This window comes from Schistocerca cancellata, chromosome 2 (genome assembly GCF_023864275.1).
Source record: "Schistocerca cancellata isolate TAMUIC-IGC-003103 chromosome 2, iqSchCanc2.1, whole genome shotgun sequence".
NCBI classification, from domain to species: domain Eukaryota; kingdom Metazoa; phylum Arthropoda; class Insecta; order Orthoptera; family Acrididae; genus Schistocerca; species Schistocerca cancellata.
In genome coordinates, this window is record NC_064627.1 from 1,105,867,045 (window position 1) to 1,105,892,621 (window position 25,577).

At 37.2% G+C, this 25,577-nt stretch overlaps 1 protein-coding gene across 2 annotated transcripts in view; it reads right to left on the bottom strand.

Moving 5' to 3' along the window:
• The window catches only part of LOC126163122 (adenylyl cyclase 78C-like), an 812,464-nt gene that overhangs the window by 26,737 nt on the left and 760,150 nt on the right, over window positions 1–25,577 (bottom strand). For both annotated transcript variants that reach the window (XM_049920046.1, XM_049920045.1), the window contains 2 exons: window positions 14,057–14,294; window positions 8,166–8,292 (listed from right to left, as the gene is read on the bottom strand). In XM_049920046.1, coding sequence (XP_049776003.1) covers window positions 8,166–8,292; window positions 14,057–14,294 — 365 coding nt within the window. The remainder of the gene's footprint in view (window positions 1–8,165; window positions 8,293–14,056; window positions 14,295–25,577) is intronic.

Below are 25,577 nucleotides of genomic sequence, written 5' to 3' on the forward strand. Positions count from 1 at the left end.
CAACTGGCCTCCTTCTAACCAACACACAGCCATCACTGGCTGTGAGGAAAAACCAGCTTTCATCAGAAAACACAACAGACTTCTACCATGCCCTCCAGTAAGCTCTCCATTGATACCACAGAAGTTGAAAATGGCAGTGGTTTGAGGTCAGGAATACAAGCTACAGGGTGTCTATCTTGGAGCTGTCCCTGAAGTAATCAATTTGTAACAGTTCATTGTGTCACTCTGATGCCAATTGTTGCTCAAACTGCTGCTGCTGATGCAGTACGATGTGCAAGAGCCATACACCAATCACAATGGTCTTCCCTCTTGGTAGTACCATGTGGCAGTCCACAGCTGGTCTTCTTGCCATTCTACACTCTCATGATCACCGCTGCCAGCAATCATGTACAGTGGCTATGTTCCTGTCAAGTCTTTTTGCAGTATCACAGAAGCAACACCCAGCTTCTTGTTGCCCTATTGCACGATCTCATTCAAACCCGGTGAAGTGTTGATAATTGCATCTTTGTCCCCTTACAGGCAGTCTTGACTAACTTGAGACAGGCAATGTACATTCAGACTTTTGGCAAAATATCATCCACACAATTCTGAAGATAGCAACAGCAGGTAACTGCAAGAACTGTCACACAATCAGCTTAACAGCTCATGCATCCAAACTGCTGACAGGAATAATATCCAGAAGAATGAAAAACAAAATTGAGGATCTGCTATATGAAGATCAATTTGGCTTTAAGGAAGGTAAAGTCAACAGCGAGATAGTTTTGACATTGCACCTGATAATGGAAGAAAGACTTAAAACTAGTCAAGACATACTCATAGGATTTTTCAACCTAGAAAAAGCATTTGACGATGTAAAATGATGGAAGATTTTCAAAATTTTGAGAAAAATAGGTGTAAGCTGTGGGGAAAGATGGGTAATATGCAATATGTATAAGAATTAAGAGGGAACATTAAGCCTGGAACACAAGAAATGAGGTGCTCAGATTAAAGAGGGTGTAAAACAGGGATACAGTATTCCATCCATATTGTTTGATGTATACAGTGAAGTGGCAATGACTGATATAAAAGAAGGATTTAACAGTGGGATTAAAAAGATATCAATGATAAAATTCATCGATGACGTTGCTACCCTTAGTGAAAGTGAATAAGAATTACAGGATCTCTTGAATGGAATGAACAGACTAGTGAGTAAAGAATATGGATTGCAAGTAAACTGGAAAAAGAGAAAGGAATGAGAAGTAGCAGAAATGGGAATAGCAAGAAATTCGACATAAAAATTGGTGATCATGAAATAGACGAAGTTAAGAAATTCTGTAACCTTGGAAGCAAAATAACCCATGATGAACAAAGCAAGAAGGACATTAACAGCAGATTGTCACAGGCAAAGAGGGGATTCCTGGCTAAGAGTAGTTTCCTGATATCAAACATAGGCCTCAATTTGAGGAAGAAATTCCTGTGAATGTATGTTTGGAGCAAAGTATTTTATGGTAGAAAATCATGGGCAGTGGGGAGACCAGAACACAAGACAATCAAACCATTTGAGATGTGAAAGAAGAATGTAGAAAACTGGGTAGGCTGAGGAAGTTTGTCTGTAGAATCAGCAAAAAAATGAACATATGGAAAACACTGACAAGAAGAAGGGGCATGATGATAGGACATGTGTTAAGACTCAGGGAACAACTTTGAAGGTACTAGAGGGAGCTTTAGAGGATAAAAGATATAGTGGAAGACAGAGATTGAAATACATCCAACAAATAATTGAGGGTGTAAGGTGCAAGTGCTACTCTGAAATGAAAAGGTTAGTGCATCGGAAGAATCTATGGCAGACCATCAAACCAGTCAGAAGACTGATGACTATATATATTTTAAAGGAGTTTTTTGTAGACAAGATCATGTTCAAAGCTATTTTTTATTGATTGGTTTTGACAGATAGGAATGTCATCTTCAGATTTTTAAACCTTTTTTGGTTGTATGCCATGTTAACATCTTGGTGGATAGTATATTGTCCATCTCACGCATTTGTCAAAAATAAAATTACAAAAAGGTCTCTCACAAGTAAAAATACACACTTTGTGGAACTTGGCACTTCTACATATGTAGCATGGCTTTGATGCTTGACAGTTGTAAAATTATCAATATGCAGTAAAAGTGTATATTTACGACAATGTAAATGTTAACATTGCTGCTTGACAGTTGTTAAAATCCTCAGTATATAGTAAAAGTGTACATTTATGCCAATGTAACACTGGCATAAAAGTACCAGTACACTTTAATATATACTGTATTGCAGATTTTAACAATTGAAAAGCATCAAAGGAGTTCTGTATATGTAGACATGCCAAGTTCCAAAGGTGCATATTTTTACTTGTGGCAATCCTGTTTGTAATTTTGTTTTTGACAAACCTGCACAGAATGTGTGATTTGTGATGGTATGCACCTCTAATGAGAAACATCACAACAGATTCTCTGGAAAGTGTGTATACCATTCGAAGGTTGGCTTGAAATATCAGCAAACAAGTGAGTAACAATGCGAATATCTAATATCTATCCTTGTCTTCAGAGCTGATTTTGTGCTCAACTAGAATTTTTCATCAATGTATTTACTCTTCTGATACCTTCTGATATAAATGAAGGCAAGTTCTATTCACAGTAACATTTCCTGTATTAAAAAATATGAAAGCAATATGAGAGTTATTTGTAAGATACTTGCAGGTAGTTTTCTGCACACTTTACACATAAGCAGACTCCTTGAATTCAGTTCCTAGTTACATCCAATTTTACTAATTATATGCTGTGAAATTCTTATGCTAATGAAGAATTAACATTGTAGATAATATTGTTTAACAAATTATCTCAAAAATGTCTAACATATTCAATAAAATCTTACTTTTTATATATTTAAGGTCGTTGTGGAGTTGCCTCTTCCTGGCATTAGAAATTTTTGTGCCTTGACTTATTTGATTACATATGGTTCTAAGTGGAAAGGTTTCACTGAGCATGTCAAGAAAACTGCTTTAAAATATATCCAGCTGTCATAAAGCCATTCAAACTCTTTTTGAATAAAATCATTATGGGTATGAGGCTGCTTCATTATGAGACACTAAAACAACTAACATGCTAATGTTTTGAGTGACTTTGCGGGGATCCTCTTAATGGCGACTTGTCATAAAGTCAGTCAAAATACTCCATTTTAGTTGTTTTAGTGTTTTATAATGGAGTGGTTGAGATGTGCGAGAGCCTTTATCAATGCCTGCTCCTCCTAACATCTTTGACCTGTTGCTTGGCAACTGTGGCTCAGGCATCCCATTAGAGGGCAGCAACATAGTGCTTTGCGAGGATGAAAGCTCATGCATGAGCTGTAGCAAGAAGGAAGTTGGTTGAGTGTCCACTGCAGTACTGCAACTAATAGATGATATTTTGCAAATGGCTCTGTGTAGTGGCCAAGGGACTGACTTCTGCTGGTGAGTCCACTATGAGTATCAATGCAGGTGTGTTGACCTTTAATGGGACAGGCATTCTGTTGGAACTGGCCATTACCTTCTTGCCTGGGCAGTGGCTTGTTGTGGTCTGAGTTGCTGAACTCACATGGTGGACAGGGGCCATTGTGGAAGTTTTAATTTCATCCAGGAACAATGTGGAATCTAGATGGTGGGCATCTGTTTTATAGCCATCGGGTGACAGGTAGTGGAACTTTGGGAAATCCCTGTTATCGAGGCACACTGCACTGTAATATTGCACTGTCCCAACTTGTTTGGGTGTGTTGATTATGCTCTGTTCTTTTAATAATCAAGCACATTTGGCAGAGGGCTGCCTTGAAAGTATACATGCACTAGGCTGGTGAGTGGATACTGACCACATGTAATCTATTTTATTTGTGTTTACATTGTAAATAACACTGCATGTGGCCGGTGGCACTGACAGAAGTACTGCTCATGTTTATTATTACTTGGCTTCAGACATGTTCCATGCCGCTCTGGCATTGGACCTCCTTCCCCCCTTAAGGTTGTTGGGAGTCCTCTGCAGAAATACTGAGCCATGCTGCTCTCTATAGCCGTCCATAATTGTGAAGTGTTGCTGGTCCAGGATTTTGTGCACAAACTGACCTCTTGATTATGTCCAATAAATATTCTATGGGATTCATGTCAGGCAATCTGAATGGTCAAAGCATTCACTTGAATTATCCAGAATATTCTTCAAACCAATCATGAACACTTGTGGCCCGTGATATGGTGCACTGCCATCCATAAGAATCATATCATTGTTTGGGAACATGAAGTCCATGAATGGATGCAAATGGTTTCCAGGTAGCCGAACATAACCATTTCCAGTCACTGATCATTCTTCGACCAGAGGACCCAGTCCATTCCAGGTAGCCACAGCCCATGCCATTATGGAGTCACCACCTGCTTGCACAGTGCCTTGTTGACAACTTGGGTTCATGGCTTCATCGGGTCTGCATCACACTTGAACACTACCATATCTTACCAACTTAAATTGGGATTCATCTTACCAGGACATGGTTTTCCAGTCGCCTATGGTCCAACCGATGTGATCACAAGCCCAGAAGAAGTACTGTAGTCAATGTCATGTTAGGAATAGCACTTGCATCGGTCATCTGCTGCCATGGCCCATTAATGCCAAACTTTGTTGCTCTGTCCTAACAGATACTTTTGTCTCATGCCCCACATTGATTTCTGCAATTATTTCATGCAGTGTTGCTTGACTGTTAGCACTGAAAAATCTATGTTAATGCTTCTGCTCTGTTATTAAGTGAAGGCTGTTGGCCACTGTGCTGTCTGTGGTGAGGGATAATGCCTGAAATTTCGTATTCTCAGCGTTCTCTTGACATTGCAGAGCTAAGAATATTGAATTCCCTAATGTTTTCCAAAATGGGATGTCCCATGCCTCCACCTCCAACTACCATATCCTGTTCAAAGTCTCTTAATTCCCATTGTGTGGCCATAATCACGTCAGAAACCATTTTGCATGAATCACCTGGGAACAAATGACAGCTTCGCCAATGTGCTGACCTTTTATACCTTGTGTATGCGATACTATTACCATTTGTATGTGTGCTTATCACTGTTCCATAAGTTTTATCACCTCAGTCTAGGCACTGACACTTTAAGGAATTTAAAATCTTAAAAACATAGCTGCATGGAGGGTCTTGTTTCCTAAAGGTTTCTGTTGAAGTGCTGCTTTTATGTTTTGGTAACTCATTTGAAACATAGTTGTTCATCTAAGGCAGATAGTTAAATTCTAATACTTCTTATTACTTCAATATAGAAACTCTTAAGTGTACACTCTTCATTCAAATAATTAAAATCATTTTGCATTTTATACAAGAACAAATAAGTATATATGAGCTTCCACATGATTTTTCTTCTTTACAAGAGCTTTGGCTAATTTGAAATTTTTGATAGTACATCATTTATTGTTGTCGTATTGATACAACAACAAATCAAGAAACTTCATTCGTGGGCACATCCAAACATGTTTTTTTCCTTTCTTTAATTCTGTTACATCCCCACATCATCCTAGTTTACTCACACTTATTAAATTATTCCTGGCTATTACATCATAGATGGATGAACTTCTTACTGAAATACACATGCTAATATTTAAGAAAGGAGGAGCTGCTTGATGCAGTATTTAAATAACTCACCAATGCATTGTTCAAGAATGTATATTCATCCACTGAGATAAAAACAAGGATTAAAACAGCCACAAAAAAGATCATAGGAATGTACAGGTGACTGTGAAATCCAAAGACTTCTTGCTGTCCATTAAGGACATTACTAACTGAACAGGAAATAAAAAATGGTTCAAATGGCTCTGAGAACTATGGGACTTAACTACTGAGGTCATCAGTCCCCCAGAACTTAGAACTACTTAAACCTAACTAACCTAAGGACATCACACACATCCACACCCGAGGCAGGATTCGAACCTGCGACCGTATCGGTCACACGGTTCTAAACTGAAGCGCTTAGAACCGCACGGCCACACTGGCCGGCTGAACAGGAAATATCTTGATGAGAGGGAATAATGCTGTGCCCTATAAACACACCTATGAGATACAGGATCACCCGAAGTCAGCCAAGGATGCTTGCAAACTGCTGGAAAAAGATGGAATTTACAGGATTCCATGTAGTTTTGAAAACATGTACATGGATTTTATTAAAAGAACTGTCAGAAAATTACTGGAAGAATACAAGGGCAACTGTAGAATGGGAGAAACAGACAGATCAGACTTCATGAAACATGCTTTGCTAACAGAAGACCACTGAATTTGATTTGATTTGATAGATTCTGGCAGCCACAAGGGAAACCATGAAAGGATATACAGAGGCCATAGAGATTGTTATATATCTTAAAAATTTTAATAAGGAGCAGGGTGTAAAACTGACTGATATGTATATTCTGGTGTTGAGGAAAATGTGTACCAGTATCGCACCATGGGATGACAGCAACAGTGGGCAGCAGCAACCAATGATGACCAAGTGCATTCGAGTATTCAAAACGTGTGACATCACACCTCTGTGCAGGAGTGCATTGAAACAGAATTTTAATTCTGTCAGTAGAGTGTCAGGATGTGATTCGGACCTTCAAAAGTGCTACAGTCCCCCTTGAAAATGCCCTCTTTATTTGGTCTTGAAATGGCAGGTTTCAAAAAGATTTTCACCTGATCACAGTATAAGGGCTAGGAATACTTTAAAAGTGTAACATTTCCAGCCATGATAGTTTACATTTTACAGCCTCAGATAGGCTGCACTGATTCTATTGTAACCCCAGGCTGCAACCTGTGACACACCACTGACCATACAGGCATGTATTGCAGGTTCCCACAGTTCAGGTCCATTAATTACACTGTTCTCAGGTTGGTTGGTAGATTCAGCAGGAGAGGACCAAACAGCGAGGTCATCAGCCCCATCGGATTACGGAAGGATGGGGAAGGAAATTGGCCATGCCCTTTCAAAGAAATCATCCTGCCATTTGCCTGAAGTGATTTAGGGAAATCATACAAAACCTAAATAAGGATGGATGGACGTGGGTTTGAACTGTTGTCCTCCCGAATGCATGTCCAGTGTGCCAACCACTGCGCTACCTCACTCAGTGCTCTCAGGAGGTGATGGAAACAGTCTGGTTCAACACAAATATGCTCGATTGTTTTCAACTGAACTTCCAGCAGCCACAACAATACCGTGTAGTGTCAGCCTAACCACTAGCAGCACATGTATCACAGTAAACAGCGATGCCAACACAGGCACCACTTCTCTTCCAAGAAACTACGTGCTTGCCGAATACTCCAGTGGTATTCTTCCACTGGGCAGGTATTTAGGATGCTGTCCAGCTGGCTACAGCTAGTTTGCAGTCCAGGCTTATGCCCACCATGTCTAGCAGCCCATCACTTGGAGTTCATGCTTCAGCCTTTGTCTCACTGTACTTCATCACAACTGTCCTCAAGCTACTCTCTTGCTGGATCTGGTCTCAATTGTCCTTGAGCACCGCTACAACACTGTATAGATCTCATCTTCAGTCATCCTAAAGCTCAACTTCTCCCTGGACTTCATCTTCAACCGTCCATCAACTCAGTGCCTTGCAGGAACCTGTCTCCACTTCCACGTCGAGCAGCTTACCACTCACTGCAGACGATGATCTCACGGACATTGTCTCTATAAGAACATTCCAGTGCAACGTAAGTTATTGATAGTCAGTCTGGATCAAGTAGAGCAAAGTCACATTTGAAGAAACTGTGTTGTTGTATTTTGTTCGTAAGACGTAAGAAACGTATCGTTGTTCCTCACTAACAGTGTAGATCAGTTGTTGTGTGTTCTTCCCCTAGGTTAAAAATACAGAAGATTTCATACAACCTACTGGCACTTCAGTGCCATTACTTGTGTCAGAGAAGGATAGTCATGTGACTATCAGTTCTGCATAATCTACAGTGTGCTCTTTTAAGGAAGTAGGATCTAATATTTTGTACAGTTGAGCTTATATTTACTATTTCTGTCACCAGGCAGTGACTCTTTTAAAATTTAGTTAGCATTTGGGAGTGTAAGAGACAAGTGATATTTATATCTATATTGCTGCGTAATGACCATGCTTGTTGCAACTGCCAATAATGAATACTATGCATATAATCTTTAAAAAATTGTACATACCAATAATTTCATTCAGCAAACGAATGCACTCCATTCCTTTGTTTATGTCCTCTGAATAAAATTCTGTGAAGTTGGGTATACTTGCAAACATCACTCCAACTTTGTCACGGGACTGGGAATACAGCTCCTGTTTAATTAAAATATGAAAAAAATAATTGACTATTTAGGTTTCCTTTCAGAATTGAGTAAATATCTGCCAACAACTGAGTTTCTTACATATTCAGAGGCAGGCAGTTTTTTTTATGATGTGGTTGAGCTAGCAAGAGAACTTTCAAATGTAATAGTAAAAACAAAATGCCAGCAGAGAGAGAGAGAGAGAGAGAGAGAGAGAGAGAGAGAGAGAGAGAGAACAGGTACTTAGCTACAGGTTCATTTATGTAGTAGCGGCAGGGTGTGTAAAGATTTTCTGAGGATCAAATGCATGACCTTTTCACGACTTTTTCTTTACCTCTTTAGTTATATTCATGACCTCTCAACAATGTGTGTGGTACAATGACAAAAAACACTTTTGTTTATGAACCAGAAAGCTGGTTGAAATGAAAGATGAACACAATTATTCTTGTATCACTTAAACTGTATGTCAGTGCCAATAATGTAATTGTGTATAACTTGTAGTATACTGTTCATCAAATGCAATAAAACCATTAAACTCTAACACAGGATGGGTTATAACTGTTTTCAGAGATATTTGTCATCACATCAATCAAAATACAAATTGTTTTCTCAAAGTAATGTGGAGAAAACTTACAATTTTCCTTGAGACAATATAACAGTTTTGAAGGTACAAAACTTATGTCAACTGTTCAAATGTCAAACTTCATAGCAAAGTATCCAATGTATAAGTTTCTTGCTAAACTCGAAATTTCGACACAGAGAACTTCAGGTGCTTCTTTTTCCTTTTCTATAATGATTCTTTTTTTTTATTTTTGAGCTCTTTCATTTATTCAACTATTCTTCTTCTAAGATTGGAAACTTCATTTTCAAGTCTTTTACTCTTTTTGATGAAGATTTCTTCACAGCTAGTATCACTGATTTTGTAATGTCCATATTCAATTGTTTCTCACTATTAAGAAAACCGCCTAAAGATTTATTGCATTGTAAACACTCCTTTTCACAATAATTGTATCATCTTGTAACTTTCAACTAAAATTTCTTTGTTACCATGAAAGCCTCTTTCTAATGCAGTATTTTCATGAAACATGCATACCAGCTTCTGCACAAACTTGATGCACTCTGCAGTACGTTCATCAGAAAGTAATCAAGTTTGGCCTTAATAGGATTGAAATGTTTCAGTTGTTTTTCAGAATATACACAAAATTTAAAGTATTCTCTCTTCACTATGTCAGCTGTTGAGGGAACCATGTGTTTCTTTGACACAAATACTCCCAGTGCAATTGTCACTCGAGAATTTCTCAAAATGGAGCTCTGCATAACTTTGGGTGATAAAAATGAGCCACCTTTGACTGTCTTTAATTTCAAAGGACTCTTCCCAGCAATTTTTGGACATAGACTTTGCAAATACCTGTGCACTCATGTGTGAAAATAAGGATATCCTTTTCCGTGTATTTCTTGCTAGGAGCCATACTGATTTGCCAATGTTGCCAATTGTGCAGTGTACTGTTAACTGGTGTTGACTGCATTGTTGTTTGCTTTGTCACTGGACTGTGCTGTCACTACCTGCATTTTGTTGCACTATTTCCATTGTTTTTAATTATTTAACATGTCAATACAAACAGTGATCGCAATTTCAATACCAAAAATTATTTAACTGACGATTGTGTACATTGGTGCTTTTATGGAAACTGGAAGCACAAGTCTGAGTTGCCTGCACAGCGTACTTCCAGTAAATAGAGGTGAAATGAACGCCCTTATCTGTGAGTAGTATTAGTACAATGTGGGAAACATTTTGGCTGGTGAGATATCAATTTTACCCTGATCATCCTTAACATCTTTAAAACAAGATAAAAATTACAATAGCTTTATATTAATTATTAAATACCTCCTTTAAGGAAATGTCTTACCAAAAATGATGCAGCTTAAAGAGACTTAAACAGAAGGGGGAGTGGACAGAGTTATAGAAACAGCTGTTCTAACTGAAACTCTTCCAGTAACACATAAGATGGCAGCACTTTTATGGTAGAGCTACAATTTCTGCATACAAAATTCAAGCTTTCGCAACCAACAGTTGCTTCATCAGGAAAGAGGGAAGGAGAGGGAAAGACGAAAGGATGTGGGTTTTAAGGAAGTGGGTAAGGAGTCATTCCAATTCCGGGAGCGGAAAGACTTACCTTAGGGGGAAAAAAGGACAGGTATACACTCGCACACACACACATATCCATCCGCATAACACAAAATTCATGACCACCCACTAAATTTTGTTATCTTTTCATTACTTTCATGATCATCTTTTCATTTTCATTACTTTTTCATGGTTGTCATGATCTGTAGATATCCTGTAGAAGAGAAGAAAGGAATTGGGGAAATAAAACCATCAAGAGACTAGGATCTCCGATTAAGGACAATAAGCAAAACAGCACAACAATAAAATCATTAACAAATTGCTAGCAGCACACAGGCTTTAAAATCGTGAAAAGTTATAAATGGCAATGGGATCAGTGAACAAGTCAAGGATATGGTCAAACAAAGATTTGAAATAGTGAGCTGTCAGAAACTGCATTGGTAACTTTTGTTAAACTGCTATAATCTATTCTTGCTTACTCAAAGTAATGTAACTCATCAAAATTAGTCAGAAAGCAGCTATTATGGAATGGCTCAGTGGTGGTGGTGGCCATTGTGGAGATGGTGGTGTAGGTAGAGGAGGCAAGTGGCTGGGAGAAGAAGGAATGAGCTCAACTGAATGTGTTGAGAAGCTTGTCTTTTTGCATAGCCCAGTTTAACTCATTCTATAAAGGAAAAAAGCAAACATTATTGAAAGGGGAGAGGAAGTAGGGGAAGATAAAAAAGGAGATGACTTATTGCAAAAAGAATCTGAAACAGCCCTGGAACATCTAGGTCAAAACAAGGTATCTGGAATAGACAACAATGCCACAAAAGTATCAAGATCTTTGGGAAACCATGAGAAAAATATGTCAGCTAGTATACTACATACAGATACTCAGATTTCAGGAGAATGTAGTAAATATAGTTAATATACAGAAAGCAGTTGTAGATCACATATTGTTTGATTTATTTTGACTGATCACACTCATCAGCAGATGGAAGTAGCTTTGGATATTCGTTGTGACCTGTGGCTTTGTTTTTTGACTTAATTACAATGGCCACTGCATCTGCTGCAGGTCATGTCTGCCTTATCTAAGAATGTAATAACCACTATTTGAAACACAGCAGGTGCTGACAGAAGCAAATACTACCATCCACAGTTTAGTATGTCACAGCTGAAAAATACTAAAAAGAAATTATTTACAGAAGAGTGAAAAGACTGACAGAAGCCTACCCCAGGGAATATGTGAGGCAATACTTACCCTATGACTTATTTTAGAAAATAAATTTAAAAAACGATCAACCTGTAGTTACAGCATTTGTAGTTTAGAGAAATGTTTTAATAATGTTGACTGGAATACACTCTTTGTAATCCTTCAGGTGGTGAGGATAAAACACAGGGAGCAATAGCTCATCTACAATTTGTACAGAAACCAGACAGCAGTTACGAGTTGAAGTACATGAATGGGAGAAACTACTTGAGTAGCTAGTGAAACAGAGCTGTAGGGTGTCCCCATGTTAGTCAATATGTACATTAAGAAAGCAGTAAATAAAGCCAAGAGCACATGCAGAAAGGGAATTTTGGTTCAGGAACAATAAATATGGTTTTAAGGTTTGCTAACGATAATCCTGTCAGAGATGATAAACAACTTGGAACATCAGTTCAATCGAATGAAAAGTACTTTTAAAAGACGTTATAATATGAACTCCGAGAAGGCTAAAGGAAAGTTGTTCTTGGAGTCTTTTGTTGTGGCCTGCCTGAATAAAATCTTCTTGGCTTTCAGGCCCATGGTGTTCCTCTTAGTTAGGCATGACAGCATTATCTGAATCCTTCTAGAGGATGAACGATGTGATACCATACTTTAAGGACCATAAGACATACCTTAATTTTTAAGAAATTAAAAACAAAAAACATTTTTACTGTTTTTATTATTAAATTGCAAAGCAAAACTAAAAAAACTTAGTTTATAAAATTGAACTGACCTTTAAACTCCCTGAAAATCATTATCTGAATTTTATTCTTCTTCATCTTCCTCTTTATTGTTATCGTTGTCCTCTTCACACATAAGATGGTCTTGACTGCCACAAAGAGCATTACTTATGCCACTCTTCTTGAAAGATGAAACAATAATATCTTCTCTCACTCCAGACCACAACTGTTTTACAGCTAGCTCTGTATGGCCATTTTTAAGACTGGCAGGAATTTTATATCCAGCACTGGACATTTTTATATTAATTTTGAGTATAAGACACACCTGAACTTTTTAGGGAATTTTTTGAAGAAAAAAGTGCATCTTATAGTCGGTAAAATACAGTATGTGTGCAGTGAGGCAAGCAGTGCAGTTTCTGCCAGGCATGGAACTGAGTGAAGTCAGGTAAGAAGGGGTGCCAGTACAACACTTGTGAACCATTCCCAGCTCCTTGCAAGTATCTTTCTTCTTTTCTGTTCAGTGTCCAGAGCCTGTTCCCATCCCCTACAAAGTGTGTACCCTGATCTCAGTTAAAATTGTTGAAGTTTCTCAGTTAAAATTGTTGAAGTTTATTCTAATTTCAGCAGCCTCCAAATAACAGAATCCCAGTATGATGATGCATGAGCAAAGAGCCTTCTCTTTCCAAATTCCATCTTGTGCCTGTTCAGTCATGGCCAGCTTTCTCAAGTTCCCTTTTCTTGATGTGTTGCATGTGTTTGGCATAACTTTCAGCAACTGTGCTAATTGTTTGGCCTATGTAGATGCAGCTGTATTCACAGAGGACCACATACACATTGGGTCATCTTTAGTGGGATGTAGCAGATCTTGTATCTTGGAGAGAGGACAGAACATTGGTCTTAATCCATGTCTCCACTGCATACTTCCTATTTTAATGTTATTCACCCCACAGTAAGGAAGAACTCTGGCCAACTTGGCCTCAGTCAATTGCACCTGAAAGCATTCACAATTCCTCCCTTACTGTAACAACTTTTTCTGAAAATGAGTCTCGAATGTTGCAGTTCAGATTGTAGATAGTAGTTATCAGACATCATCTTTCCTCTGTGTACCAACATCTTCAGGACTGTTTTCTTGTGCACACTTTAAGTGATTACTCATATTTTAAATGGAATAAAGGCCTACTATTAACAATTTCTGAAAATTTCATTAATTTTACACACATGATTCCAGCACTAGAACAATTTAAATAAAACCCTGCATCTCTTTACAGACTAGTGTATTAGGCATGAACATGGAAAGCACTGGTTTGAAGGATTAATATGGGCAAAAAAAAAAAAGAATAAAGAAACGTATGCTTATGGTAAGAAGTGCAAGCGCATGCACACGCGCACCCCCCCCCCCCCCTCCACACACACACACACATACACACACACACACACACACACACACACACACACATACACACACACACACACACACACACACACACACACACACACACACACACATGTAAGAGAGGAAGATAGAGACAGAGAGAGAAAGAATGAAATGGAGACAGTGAGATGTTTAGCACAAAAAGAGAATGTAACTGTATTGTCAGTTTATTTGTCATGAACTAAAGCAAACATACATCTAGACTATAAAGAGAGGTTGACAGTAACTTTCACTGCATTTTGTGAATGTCTTCTTGCTCTCTTTCATTAGTAACAATATTCTATTGTTTCGTACAGTACAGGAACTGACCTCAGTTCGGCGATCTTCAGATAAGAAATGTTTCGCAACATGGTCTGGTAAAATGTTTTTCAGTAACTGCGTATTATTTTGCCGTGTTTCCATCATGTCTGCCAGTTCTCGTTCAGCCTGTTGTTTCCAGAGGAAATCGAGTCTTGATGTTACTTCCACAAGGCGCGCATGATATATCACCATAATCAGAAAAACAGTGAGTAGCACCAGCATTTGCGTATAAAGTGGTAGTGTTGACCTAGAGATACAAAACAAAATATTAGAATACAATCTTTCATATGAAGTTTCATCAGAAATTGAGTCTTGCTTTCAGACATATGTTCATTCATAGCTCTAAAGTGGGTTTATCACTCCAATTTAAGCAAATTAAAATGTGTAAACAGTACACTTAATGTTTTAGTAAATGTTTAACATTTGGCAAGGCATGAGATGCTCACAGAATGCTCTCTAACCCACTACATGTTACACTCTCCAACACAGGACATGAGAAGAGGGAAAAAAAGAGGCAAAATAAAAATGATGACAGTCACACACACATACTGGAAACTGGTTTGAAGAGTCAAAGGACTTTCTTCATGAACTGCTACAATCTCTGACATTTTCAAACTCCACATGCATCTACAGAAGGATTGCTTACAGGTTTCCACATGTTGAGGGTACATGTGAGTTAGTTAGTTAATCACATTTCTTAGATAAATGTAATAACTTCTACAAAAATATAACAGACAACTTCTGTAGCTTCTGTTATCTATCCAACATGCCTGCTGCTCTAGTGACTATTGTATGTCTCTCACATCTTGCATGTAAGTTACTGTCTTGAAGATAACTGGATCAATGCCATAATTATATAGTAACACCCCCTCCCTCCCCCAACAGAGTACTGGAACTTTAAAGTTATTATAATATCATGGGCTTTCTTGGAGTTAGAATCTACTTAATGACTACATCAGAGAAGAATAACAACTGATAGGATAGCTTTGCTGACTTCATACAGAATGTGTTGTGGTTAACAAGAGGTTTAGAAATGTAAGATTGGCCTTTGCAGTCTAATGCTTTCTTCCTAATGGAAGGAAGTTTGAGTGTGTACACTTAAAGAAGAGCACACAGTCCAAAAGAGAAACAAAAGTGATGCAAATGAGCATTTAACAGCATCCACATCTGAATGTCATATACTCACTGTAGTCAGTGAAGTAAGCTTTCACATGATTTCACAGCTTGGTGAATGTGTATCAGAGACACCTCATAGTTGAGCTGACTGATTCTTTTGGAGCAGAACATAAATGTTATAGTGTTAACAACAGCATCTCACTACATTCAGCTTCATATTGTTCAAGAAGAATGTAGAGTATGTGTTGCCTATGATGCAAACTTTTCTATCCATACACTACAAGACTTAAAAAGTGATACCAAGACATAAAAAACAATACTCAATGTTCAGGACCACAGAACATAACATTTCAAAGATTTGAGTCATGAAGTAAAAGCAATACTCAGCGAATTAATGAAATTATGAACGAAAGTGTAACTGTAGCATCAATAGCCTTAAATGAAGTATCCAGAAACATTTTTGAAGACTTGGGTATATCTGCTGTAGCCTACAGAGAGGAATAGGTAACTGATTCTTATAATGTCATAAAAATGTTGGCCTTTTAGATGAAGTAGACAATGTTTAAAAAAATAATGTAGATGATCCTGTTATTGAGGCAGTGTGTTTTCCAATTGTGAAAAAATTAACTTTCAACATTAGATGCAGAAAATCTTGTAGAACTTAAATTTAGTAACAATGTAACTGTTTGGGAAAGGTTGTCACTATTCTGTGAAACATGAAAGCTTGATTGGTTGGAGGAGTACCTGGATGTATTTTGCAGACAATTTTATGTTAATTGGAAAGAATTTAATATTCATGCAGTAATCAGTGATGACCAGTTTAAGTATTCCACTTGTTGAAAGAATAGCTGGTCATAACTTAACAGTAAAACTAATGGAAAAAGTAATCAAGTATGTGAATGCAAAATTATGTATGTGCTTTTTAAACAACTACACAGACTTGGAGTGTCTGATAGATGCTGTCTGGAAGACGTAACAGTGATTTTTTTAAAATTTAAGTTTATAATGGAAAAATCACCACATGATTTCTTACTGGAAGTGATCAAATGAGCAACACTGATATTTTTTGTCTATCTCTTACACAGACAATGTAAAAGACTAAGGTTTTGGTAACAAACATCTTCTTATCCTGTCAGGTTACATTCTGTAGATGAATTATAATCTATACAATGGTAGGATTGATACCGTACAATGCTTATCTGATGTGTTTGCCTTTACTATTATTATATGAGTTTAAGTATGTGGTAGGGTGATTAATAATGAAGAATTTTTCACTAGATGTGCTCTCCCTTTAACAAGTTTTGTTTGATAGAAAAACATTGGTTGAAGAAATCTAGGATTGTTGTTGTTGTTGTGCTCTTCAGTCCTGAGACTGGTTTGATGCAGCTCTCCATGCTTCTCTATAATGTGCAAGCTTCTTCATCTCCCAGTACCTACTGCAGCCTGCATCCTTCTGAATCTGCTTAGTGTATTCATCTCTTGGTCTCCCTCTATGATTTTTACTCTCCACACTGCCCTCTAGTACTAAATTAGTGATCCCTTGATGCCTCAGAACATGTCCCACCAACCGATCCTTTCTTCTAGTCAAGTTGTACCACAAACTCCTCTTCTCCCCAATTCTATTCAATACCTCCTCATTAGTTATGTATTCTACCAATCTAATCTTCAGCATTCTTCTGTAGCACCACATTTCAAAAGCTTCTATTTTCTTCTTGTCTAAACTATTTATCATCCATGTTTCACTTCCATACATGGCCACACTCCATACAAATACTTTCAGAAATGACTTCCTGACAATTAAATCTATACTCGATGTTAACAAATTTCTATTCTTCAGAAACGCTTTCCTTGCCATTGCCAGTCTACATTTTATATCCTCTCTACTTCAACCATTATAAGTTATTTTGCTCCCCAAATAGCAAAACTCCTTTACTACTTTAAGTGTCTCATTTCCTAATCTAATTCCCTCAGCATCACCCGATTTAATTAGACTACGTTCCACTATCTTCATTTTGCTTTTGTTGATGTTCATCTTATACCCTCCTTTCAAGACACTATCCATTCCGTTCAACTGCTCTTCCAAGTCCTTTGCTGTCTCTGACAGAATTACAATGTCATCGGCAAACCTCAAAGTTTTTATTTCTTCTCCATGGATTTTAATACCTACTCTGAACTTTTCTTTTGATTCCTTTACTGCTTGCTCAATATACAGATTGAATAGCATTGGGGAGAGGCTACAACCCTGTCTCACTCCCTTCCCAAACACTGCTTCCCTTTCATGTCCCTCGGCTCTTATAACTGCCATCTGGTTTCTGTACAAATTGTAAATAGCTTTTCGCTCCCTGTATTTTACACCTGCCACCTTCAGAATTTGAAAGAGAGTATTCCAGTCAACATTGTCAAAAGCTTTCTCTAAGTCTACAAATGCTAGAAACGTAGGTTTGCCTTTCCTTAATATTTCTTCTAAGATTAGTTGTAAGATCAGTACTGCCTCACATGTTCCAACATATCTACGGAATCCAAACTGATCTTCCCCAAGGTCGACTTCTACTAGTTTTTCCATTCGTCTGTAAAGAATTTGCGATAGTATTTTTCAGCTGTGACTTATTAGACCGATAGTTCGGTAATTTTTACATCTGTCAACACCTGCTTTCTTTGGGATTGGAATTATTATATTCTTCTTGAAGTCTGAGGGAATTTCGCCTATCTCATACATCTTGCTCACCATATGGTAGAGTTTTGTCAGGACTGGCTCTCCCAAGGCTGTCAGTAGTTCTGATGGAATGTTGTCTACTCCCAGGTTAGGATTATTGGACCATTATTACAGTATCTATGTTGAAGTACTTTTGGGGAAGTAATGTCATTTAATGTCTTTTGGGTTTTATTGTTGCTTAGTTTCATGGAAGTGTTTATGCATGCTTTTATATACAGGATGATTATAATTAATGTCAAACTTTCAAACCACTGTAGAAACAACACGACTGGTCAGAATGATGTCGAACTGCAACAGAATATTATCGGAGAAGGGGGAAAGTGTATGGCAGAAGAAAAATAAATAGTTACAAAATGTAGCAATAAATGATGCTGTAAGCATCATAATTTAATAGTGGTCGACTACAAATCACAAATGAATCATACAACAATGCCTAAGGTGTACATTTGGTATCAAACAAACTGTACTACTCAGTGTGCATGGGTGTACATATGTGATACTGTTACTTAAGTAAGCCCATCCACCATGGCAAGGTCATATCACATCAGATGGGAAAAATTGGTTTCTAATTGTCCTGAGGCCAAAAACCACATAAAAAGCATAAATCAAAATCACATTGGATTATTAGTTTCTATGTGACTGGCGCAAAACATGTTCAATATGCTGTCCATCGCTTTCTGCAACAAGTTGAAATTGAGAAAGAGTATTAGATTAGATTAGATTAATACTAGTTCCATGGATCATGAATACGATATTTCGTAATGATGTGGAACGAGTCGAATTTTCCAATACATGACATAATTAGGTTAATTTAACAACATACTTAAGTTAATATAACAACTTTATTTTTTGTGTGTGTTTTTTTTATTTTTATTTATTTTTTTTTTATTTTTTATTATTTTTTTTTTATAATTTTTTTTCTTAATTTATATCAAAAAATTCCTCTATGGAGTAGAAGGAGTTGTCATTCAGAAATTCTTTTAATTTCTTCTTAAATACTTGTTGGTTATCTGTCAGACTTTTGATACTATTTGGTAAGTGACCAAAGACTTTAGTGCCAGTATAATTCACCCCTTTCTGTGCCAAAGTTAGATTTAATCTTGAATAGTGAAGATCGTCCTTTCTCCTAGTATTGTAGTTATGCACACTGCTATTACTTTTGAATTGGGTTTGGTTGTTGATAACAAATTTCATAAGAGAGTATATATACTGAGAAGCTACTGTGAATATCCCTAGATCCTTAAATAAATGTCTGCAGGATGATCTTGGGTGGACTCCAGCTATTATTCTGATTACACGCTTTTGTGCAATAAATACTTTATTCCTCAGTGATGAATTACCCCAAAATATGATGCCATATGAAAGCAATGAGTGAAAATAGGCATAGTAAGCTAATTTACTAAGATGTTTATCACCAAAATTTGCAATGACCCTTATTGCATAAGTAGCTGAACTCAAACGTTTCAGCAGATCATCAATGTGTTTCTTCCAATTTAATCTCTCATCAATGGACATACCTAAAAATTTGGAATATTCTACCTTAGCTATATGCTTCTGATTAAGGTCTATATTTATTAATGGCGTCATACCATTCACTGTACGGAACTGTATGTACTGTGTCTTATCAAAATTCAGTGAGAGTCCGTTTACAAGGAACCACTTAGTAATTTTCTGAAAGACAGTATTGACAACTGACTGAAGTGTTTCTGGGGTCATGTTCAGAACATGTTGCGCAATTCGTGCCTTCAATGCTGCTACATTTGCAGTTGGAACACTCAACACAACATCTTTCAGACAGCCCCACAGTCAGAAGTCACGCGGATTAAGATCAGGTGATCGGGATGGCCAGGCTGTAGATAAATGGCGGCTGATGATTCTAGCATTTCCAAAACGACGCTTCAGCAGATGTGTAACTGGATTTGCAATGTGTGGAGGAGCGCCATCTGGCATAAAAATGACCCCATACACACATCTATGCTGTTGGAGAGCTGGAATGATGGGGTTGCACAAAAGACACTCATAGTGCTTACCAGCGTCGGTACTGGTAACAGGACCGGAAGCAACTGACTGTTCGAAAACATATGGCCCTATGATAAATGATGCCATAAACCTGCACCACACAGTGACCTTTTTCAGAATGAAGTGGTACTGGTTGATTTGTGTGTGGATTTTCTGTTGCCCATATTTGACAATTCTGTGTATTGACATATCCTGTCAGATGGAAGTGGGCTTCGTCTGTCCCCAAAATCTTCTGCAGCCAATCATTGTCCACTTGCAAGTGAGCAAGAAATTCTAAAGCAAAGGTCTCTCTTGCTGGAAGGTCAACAGGATGCAACTTGTGCACATGGGTAATTTTGAATGGATAGCAAAGACGTTTCATAGGATTTTATGCATTGTGCTCATGGGCATGTCTCATGTTTGGACACACCACCTGCACTGCTGTGGTCACTGCTTCCACTGATGTTGAATCAATTTGATTCCTCCCTCTACCAGGTTGCACACTGAAAGAACCTGTCTTTTCGAATTTCTGAATCATTTTCTACACGGCAGTCATCGGACATACAGCTTTTTTCAAACCCTTCAGCATGCGGAATTTCTGCAGAGTGACGTGTGTACAGTCATCATTCCTGTAATACAGCTTTACAAGGAGAACATGATCCCGCATGGAGACAGTCGTGGCAAACATTGCAGATGTGAAAGGAGGAAAAGCCGCCACCCAGCATGTTTATAACTTCAGTGGATCATGAGCATGACAGGTGTTTTCATTTATTTTTTTTATTTATTCTGACACCTACAGCGCCATCTATAGATCAATTTTCACACTATTTTTTTTCTTCTGACATACGTTTTCCCCCCTTCTCCGATAACATTCCATTACAATTTGACATTATTCTGACCAGTGGTGTTATTACTACAGCATTTTGAGAGTTTAACTTTAATTATAATCACACTGTACATTTGGAACAAAATGTCAGGCTTGGTTTTTGTCTGTCAGCAATTGAACAGAACTGTTATGAAAAACTTAATCAACAAAGATAATGTAACTGGATTAACAAAAAAAATCTACTCTCCAAATGGCAGCAGGAGAAGACACACATAAAAGAATGTTATACTCATGTAAGCTTTTAGAGCCAGTGGCTCCTTCTTTTGGCAGAAGGGCTGAAGGAGAACAAAGTGGGGTGGAGGAAAAGGTCTGGAGAGGTTTAGGAAAGGGGTAGATTTCATAAAAGTTACCAAGAACTGTAGCACAGGGAAGACATACCGGACAGGATAAGAAGGAAAGACTGATTGTTAGGGACTGCACCAGATGAGATTTGAAAACCAGAGAGCTGAAAGGTGGCAGACAGGGTAATACACAAGACAGAGGTTACTGCAAAAACATCACGCACGATTTAATAACAGAGAAAAGCTAAGTGCACTATAGTGGGAGGGGGGTTGTGAAAAATAGACAAGTCAGAAAATGAAGATGTAGAAAACTAAAACGGAGTGAAGAAAAGAGTAGTTATTGTGAGGAAATTCTGATACAGAAGAAATTAACGTAAATTAAGGCTGGGTGGGTGACGAGGACCAAGGACATGTTGTAGCACTAGTTCCCACTTGCAGAGAGCTGAGAAACTGGAACTGGTGTAAGGTGAATCCAGGTGGTACATGTGGTGCAAAAGACACCGAGGTCATGACTGCCATGTTGTAGAGCATTCTCTGCAACAGAATATTGTGTATTGCCGGAATATACCCTCTGCCTATGGCCATTCATCCTAACTTATAACTTGGTGGTAGTAATGCTTATGTGAAAGGCCGAACAGTGTTTAAATAACAGCAGGTATATGAGATGAGTTGTTTCACAGGTGGCTCTCCCTTTAATAGGATATGTTTTGAAACTTACAGGGTCAGAATCATTCCTGGACAATTATAACTTGTATCCTTACATCAAGTACTTTAATAATTTTTTTATGCGTTAATACACATATTGGTGCTTTTTTTACATCTCCTCTGGCATACAGAGTTAAGATTTGGACACATTTTCAGTGATAATGTTTCTTATACTGCTGTTACAGGCACAACCACAATAGTCTGTTCTGGCAATAAGCATTGTGATTTTATATTGGTGGGTGGCTGCTGTTGGACGCTACTCAGCTTAATTTCTGAGCCCTCCTCTTTCATACTGTTACCTTGTTGCCGTATCATTGTTGCTATCCTATCTTTCTTCCTATGCTGATGTGTGGTAGTTTGGGCTAAACTTCTCTTACAGTACCAGGTTTCTGTCTTTCTTTCCACCCACATATTTTGCAGCATCACACTTCCCTTGTTGCAGTGTCTGAACTACATGTATCTCTTGTTCATCTATGCCAATGAGTATGATATTTCTTCTGCAAATAATGAACTGTAAAGTGACGTGACTACTTAAGAGTTAAGTGATCTCTTTGAAAGGAAAAATAATATTTTATGATTTATGTCAAATGCGCCATTTAACAAAACACATTTGCAATATATATTTTATCTTAGGAAGTTAAAAGATATTTGAATAGATAAACTTACAAGTGTTGTATAGGACACTTATTTTTTTTATTTTGAAGATGGGTCAGACTTGGTGTGTTGTTGACACAGTCAACACTTGTATTATGGTACAAGAACTAACATCTGGTTATGAACTAAAGCTTTTGAGATAAAATTTGACATAAGATAGCCATTTTCAAATTAATGTCCCAATAATATTATGTAATAGGTGCTTCATAAGCAAGGAAACTGATTTTCAGAACACATAGATGTGAACTGACTGCAGTGTACCTACAAATACATTATGTACAGAATGATCTGTTATATGAAGTCGATGGGTTTAAGAATATGTTGAGATGATAAATACTGAAGTAGCTTTTGTGAGATGTTGAAGAGATGCTGATCATGTTGACGAAATATTGATGAAAAGGTTGAAGACAGGAATAGCGAACTTTATTCTGTTTTATGGGGTTATGTTTGACTATGACAAAGTATACAAGGCATGATCGACAAGTAATGGGAATTTTTTAATTTCATGGGCTTTATACATCTGATTTTCAAACTTCTTTTTTTACTTTATTGATGCGCATGTTTCTGATGTATGTATGTATTTTCAGTGGTTTTGAATATTTAGTTTATTGCTGACATTCAAAACGGTTATATGAGTTTTTAGGTGCTCAGTGAATTTTTAATTTTGAAAAAGATGGATCAAAGAGTTTGCATTACATTTTCTTTGAAAAATGAAATGAAGTGCAGCAATGCATATGAAATATCAACTGTGGCTTCTGGTGAATCTACAATGAGAAAGACATGAGTTTATGTGTGGTATAAATGTTACAGAGAGGGTCCAGAAGACATTGAAGATGATGATGACTGCCCTAGTACATCGTTACTAATGACAATGTGGAAGAAGTAAGGAAAATGGTTCTGGTAAATCACTGAATCACCACCAGAGAGGTTGCTGATAGTACTGGCACATCCTCTGGCTCACGCCAAGCAATTTTTTTACATGTTTTGGGCATGAAGTGTGTAGCAGTAAAGTTTTTCCTGAAACTGTTGAGTTTCAATGGAAAATGATGTCACATGGGTATGAATGAAGTTGACAATGATCTAGAACTTCTAAAGAAAGTCATAAGAACATGGGAATACAGTATGGCATTGAAACCAAGGTCCATTCATTCCAATGCAAACTGCCTGAAGAGCCATGACCAAAAGAACTTCGACAAATTCAATCACATGTGAAGGTTCTTCTTACTGTTTTCTCTGATTACAATGGGATAGTGCATTATGAGTTCCTGCCTTATGGTTGTACAATCAATAAGGAATGATACCTGGAAGTTATGTGCCATTTTCATGAAGCAATCTGAAGAAAACAACCAGAATTGTGGCAAAACAACTTGTGGAAACATAGCAATGCTCTCGCTCACATATCAATTCCTGTTCATGAGAAATTGTTAAGTTGCCACAGCCATCGTATTCACCAGACATGGCCCCCTGTGACTTATTTCTATTTCCAAGACAGTAGAAAATGATGAAATGAAATTGTTTGGCAACCACTGGTGAAATGAAAGCAGAATCACCGAAGGAGCTGAACAACTTAGTGGAAAGTGAGTTCCAGAAGTGCTTCCAAGATTGGAGAAAATGTTGGTGCAAGTGTATTAAGTCTGAGGGAGACTACCTTGAAGGGAACAAAATTGATATTGCTGACTAAATAAAGATTCTTTAAGAAAACAAGAATTCCTGTTATTTTTTTATCACAACTGCCAAATGCAGAATGTTACTGACTATGTGATAAAACCAAAAGTAAAAGCTAGTCTGACCACAAGAAAAATTTATTATTAATGATACTTGGAAATGAATTAGATAGCATTTTGAGACAGTAATTTATGAAATGTGTTAACCTACAGGATGATTTTGCATAAATAATCATGACAACACTAATTCTGCAACTTGAATTATAGCAATGGTTTTATTATTATTTCATTTTGAAAAATTATATTTCAATGTTTGTATTAATATTTACAACATCTAAAATTTCAACTTTGACCTATTCTTTCTGCCAGTATGCCTTGCCCTGAGAAAAAATTCATATTTGTGTACTTTACCCAGAAATAAAGTCAATCCAAGGTATTTAAACCTGAAACCCATTTACCTATGTATAACTGGTAATGTCACCAGAAACTAATCTGTGATGTTTTTTGTAGCTGACATTACACTCATGTAAAAGATGTTCTACTAAGTCAAGAACTGAAAAGAACTGATACATTACAAGTAATAAGATGATGTAATACAATAAAGACATGGAAACATTATATTCATGAATGGTACTCTTGTTTTTGAACTATGATTGATTGTTGACAGCAAGTAGGTGCTAAGCAAGGTAATTGCATCCTTCATATTGATAAATGGAACTTTACTCATTGCCCAAGACATCAAAGATCAACAATGCATGCACCCACAAAAATACTTGCCTCCATACCTCACTTATAACACAGATCAGAGACACTGAAGTCCAAGGAGAATCTTTCAGATGGTTCTATTTTTGACAAAGCTAGCTATAACAGATGCACTGATACATTTCAAAATGAAACAAACAATATATAGAAAATTGATCACTTTCGCAATTTTGTGAAATTTGCATTCACATATTCTATGCACAGAAAACACGCAAAACAGCTTGAATAATGGTTTAATAAACACGTAAATCACAGAAAATTATTTATCAAAGACATTTCTTCAGAAGAAACAATGAAAGTGGGAAATTTATACATTGCTTCTGTTTGCATAAATGAAAAAAGAGGAAAGTAGGTATCTGCAACAGAGACTACTCATCTCTCAACAAATAACATTTTATAGAAGAATAACAATGCAATAATGTGTTAAAAGTCTTCTACTGAAAAGAGGTAAGACAGATCAGGAAATCACTATGACTCTCAAGTAAATGAACAAAAAATAAGTAAGTGAGGCCCTATCACAGTGAGGGAAAGCAGTAAAATAAACGAAGAACTTAAAGTGAGCTAATCTTGACAACTTCTGTGTCAAAAAATCGACATAAAGGTATAAAATTCATCTTAAGTTTTCCCAATTCTTGTGCAGGCAAATTAGCTCTACATTCACACAAAGCTACCAGAAAATCACAAAACTGTGCAATCACGCATTTGAAATAACGTCTTGAATTTAAAATGAAGTTCACAGAATCCAAAAGCT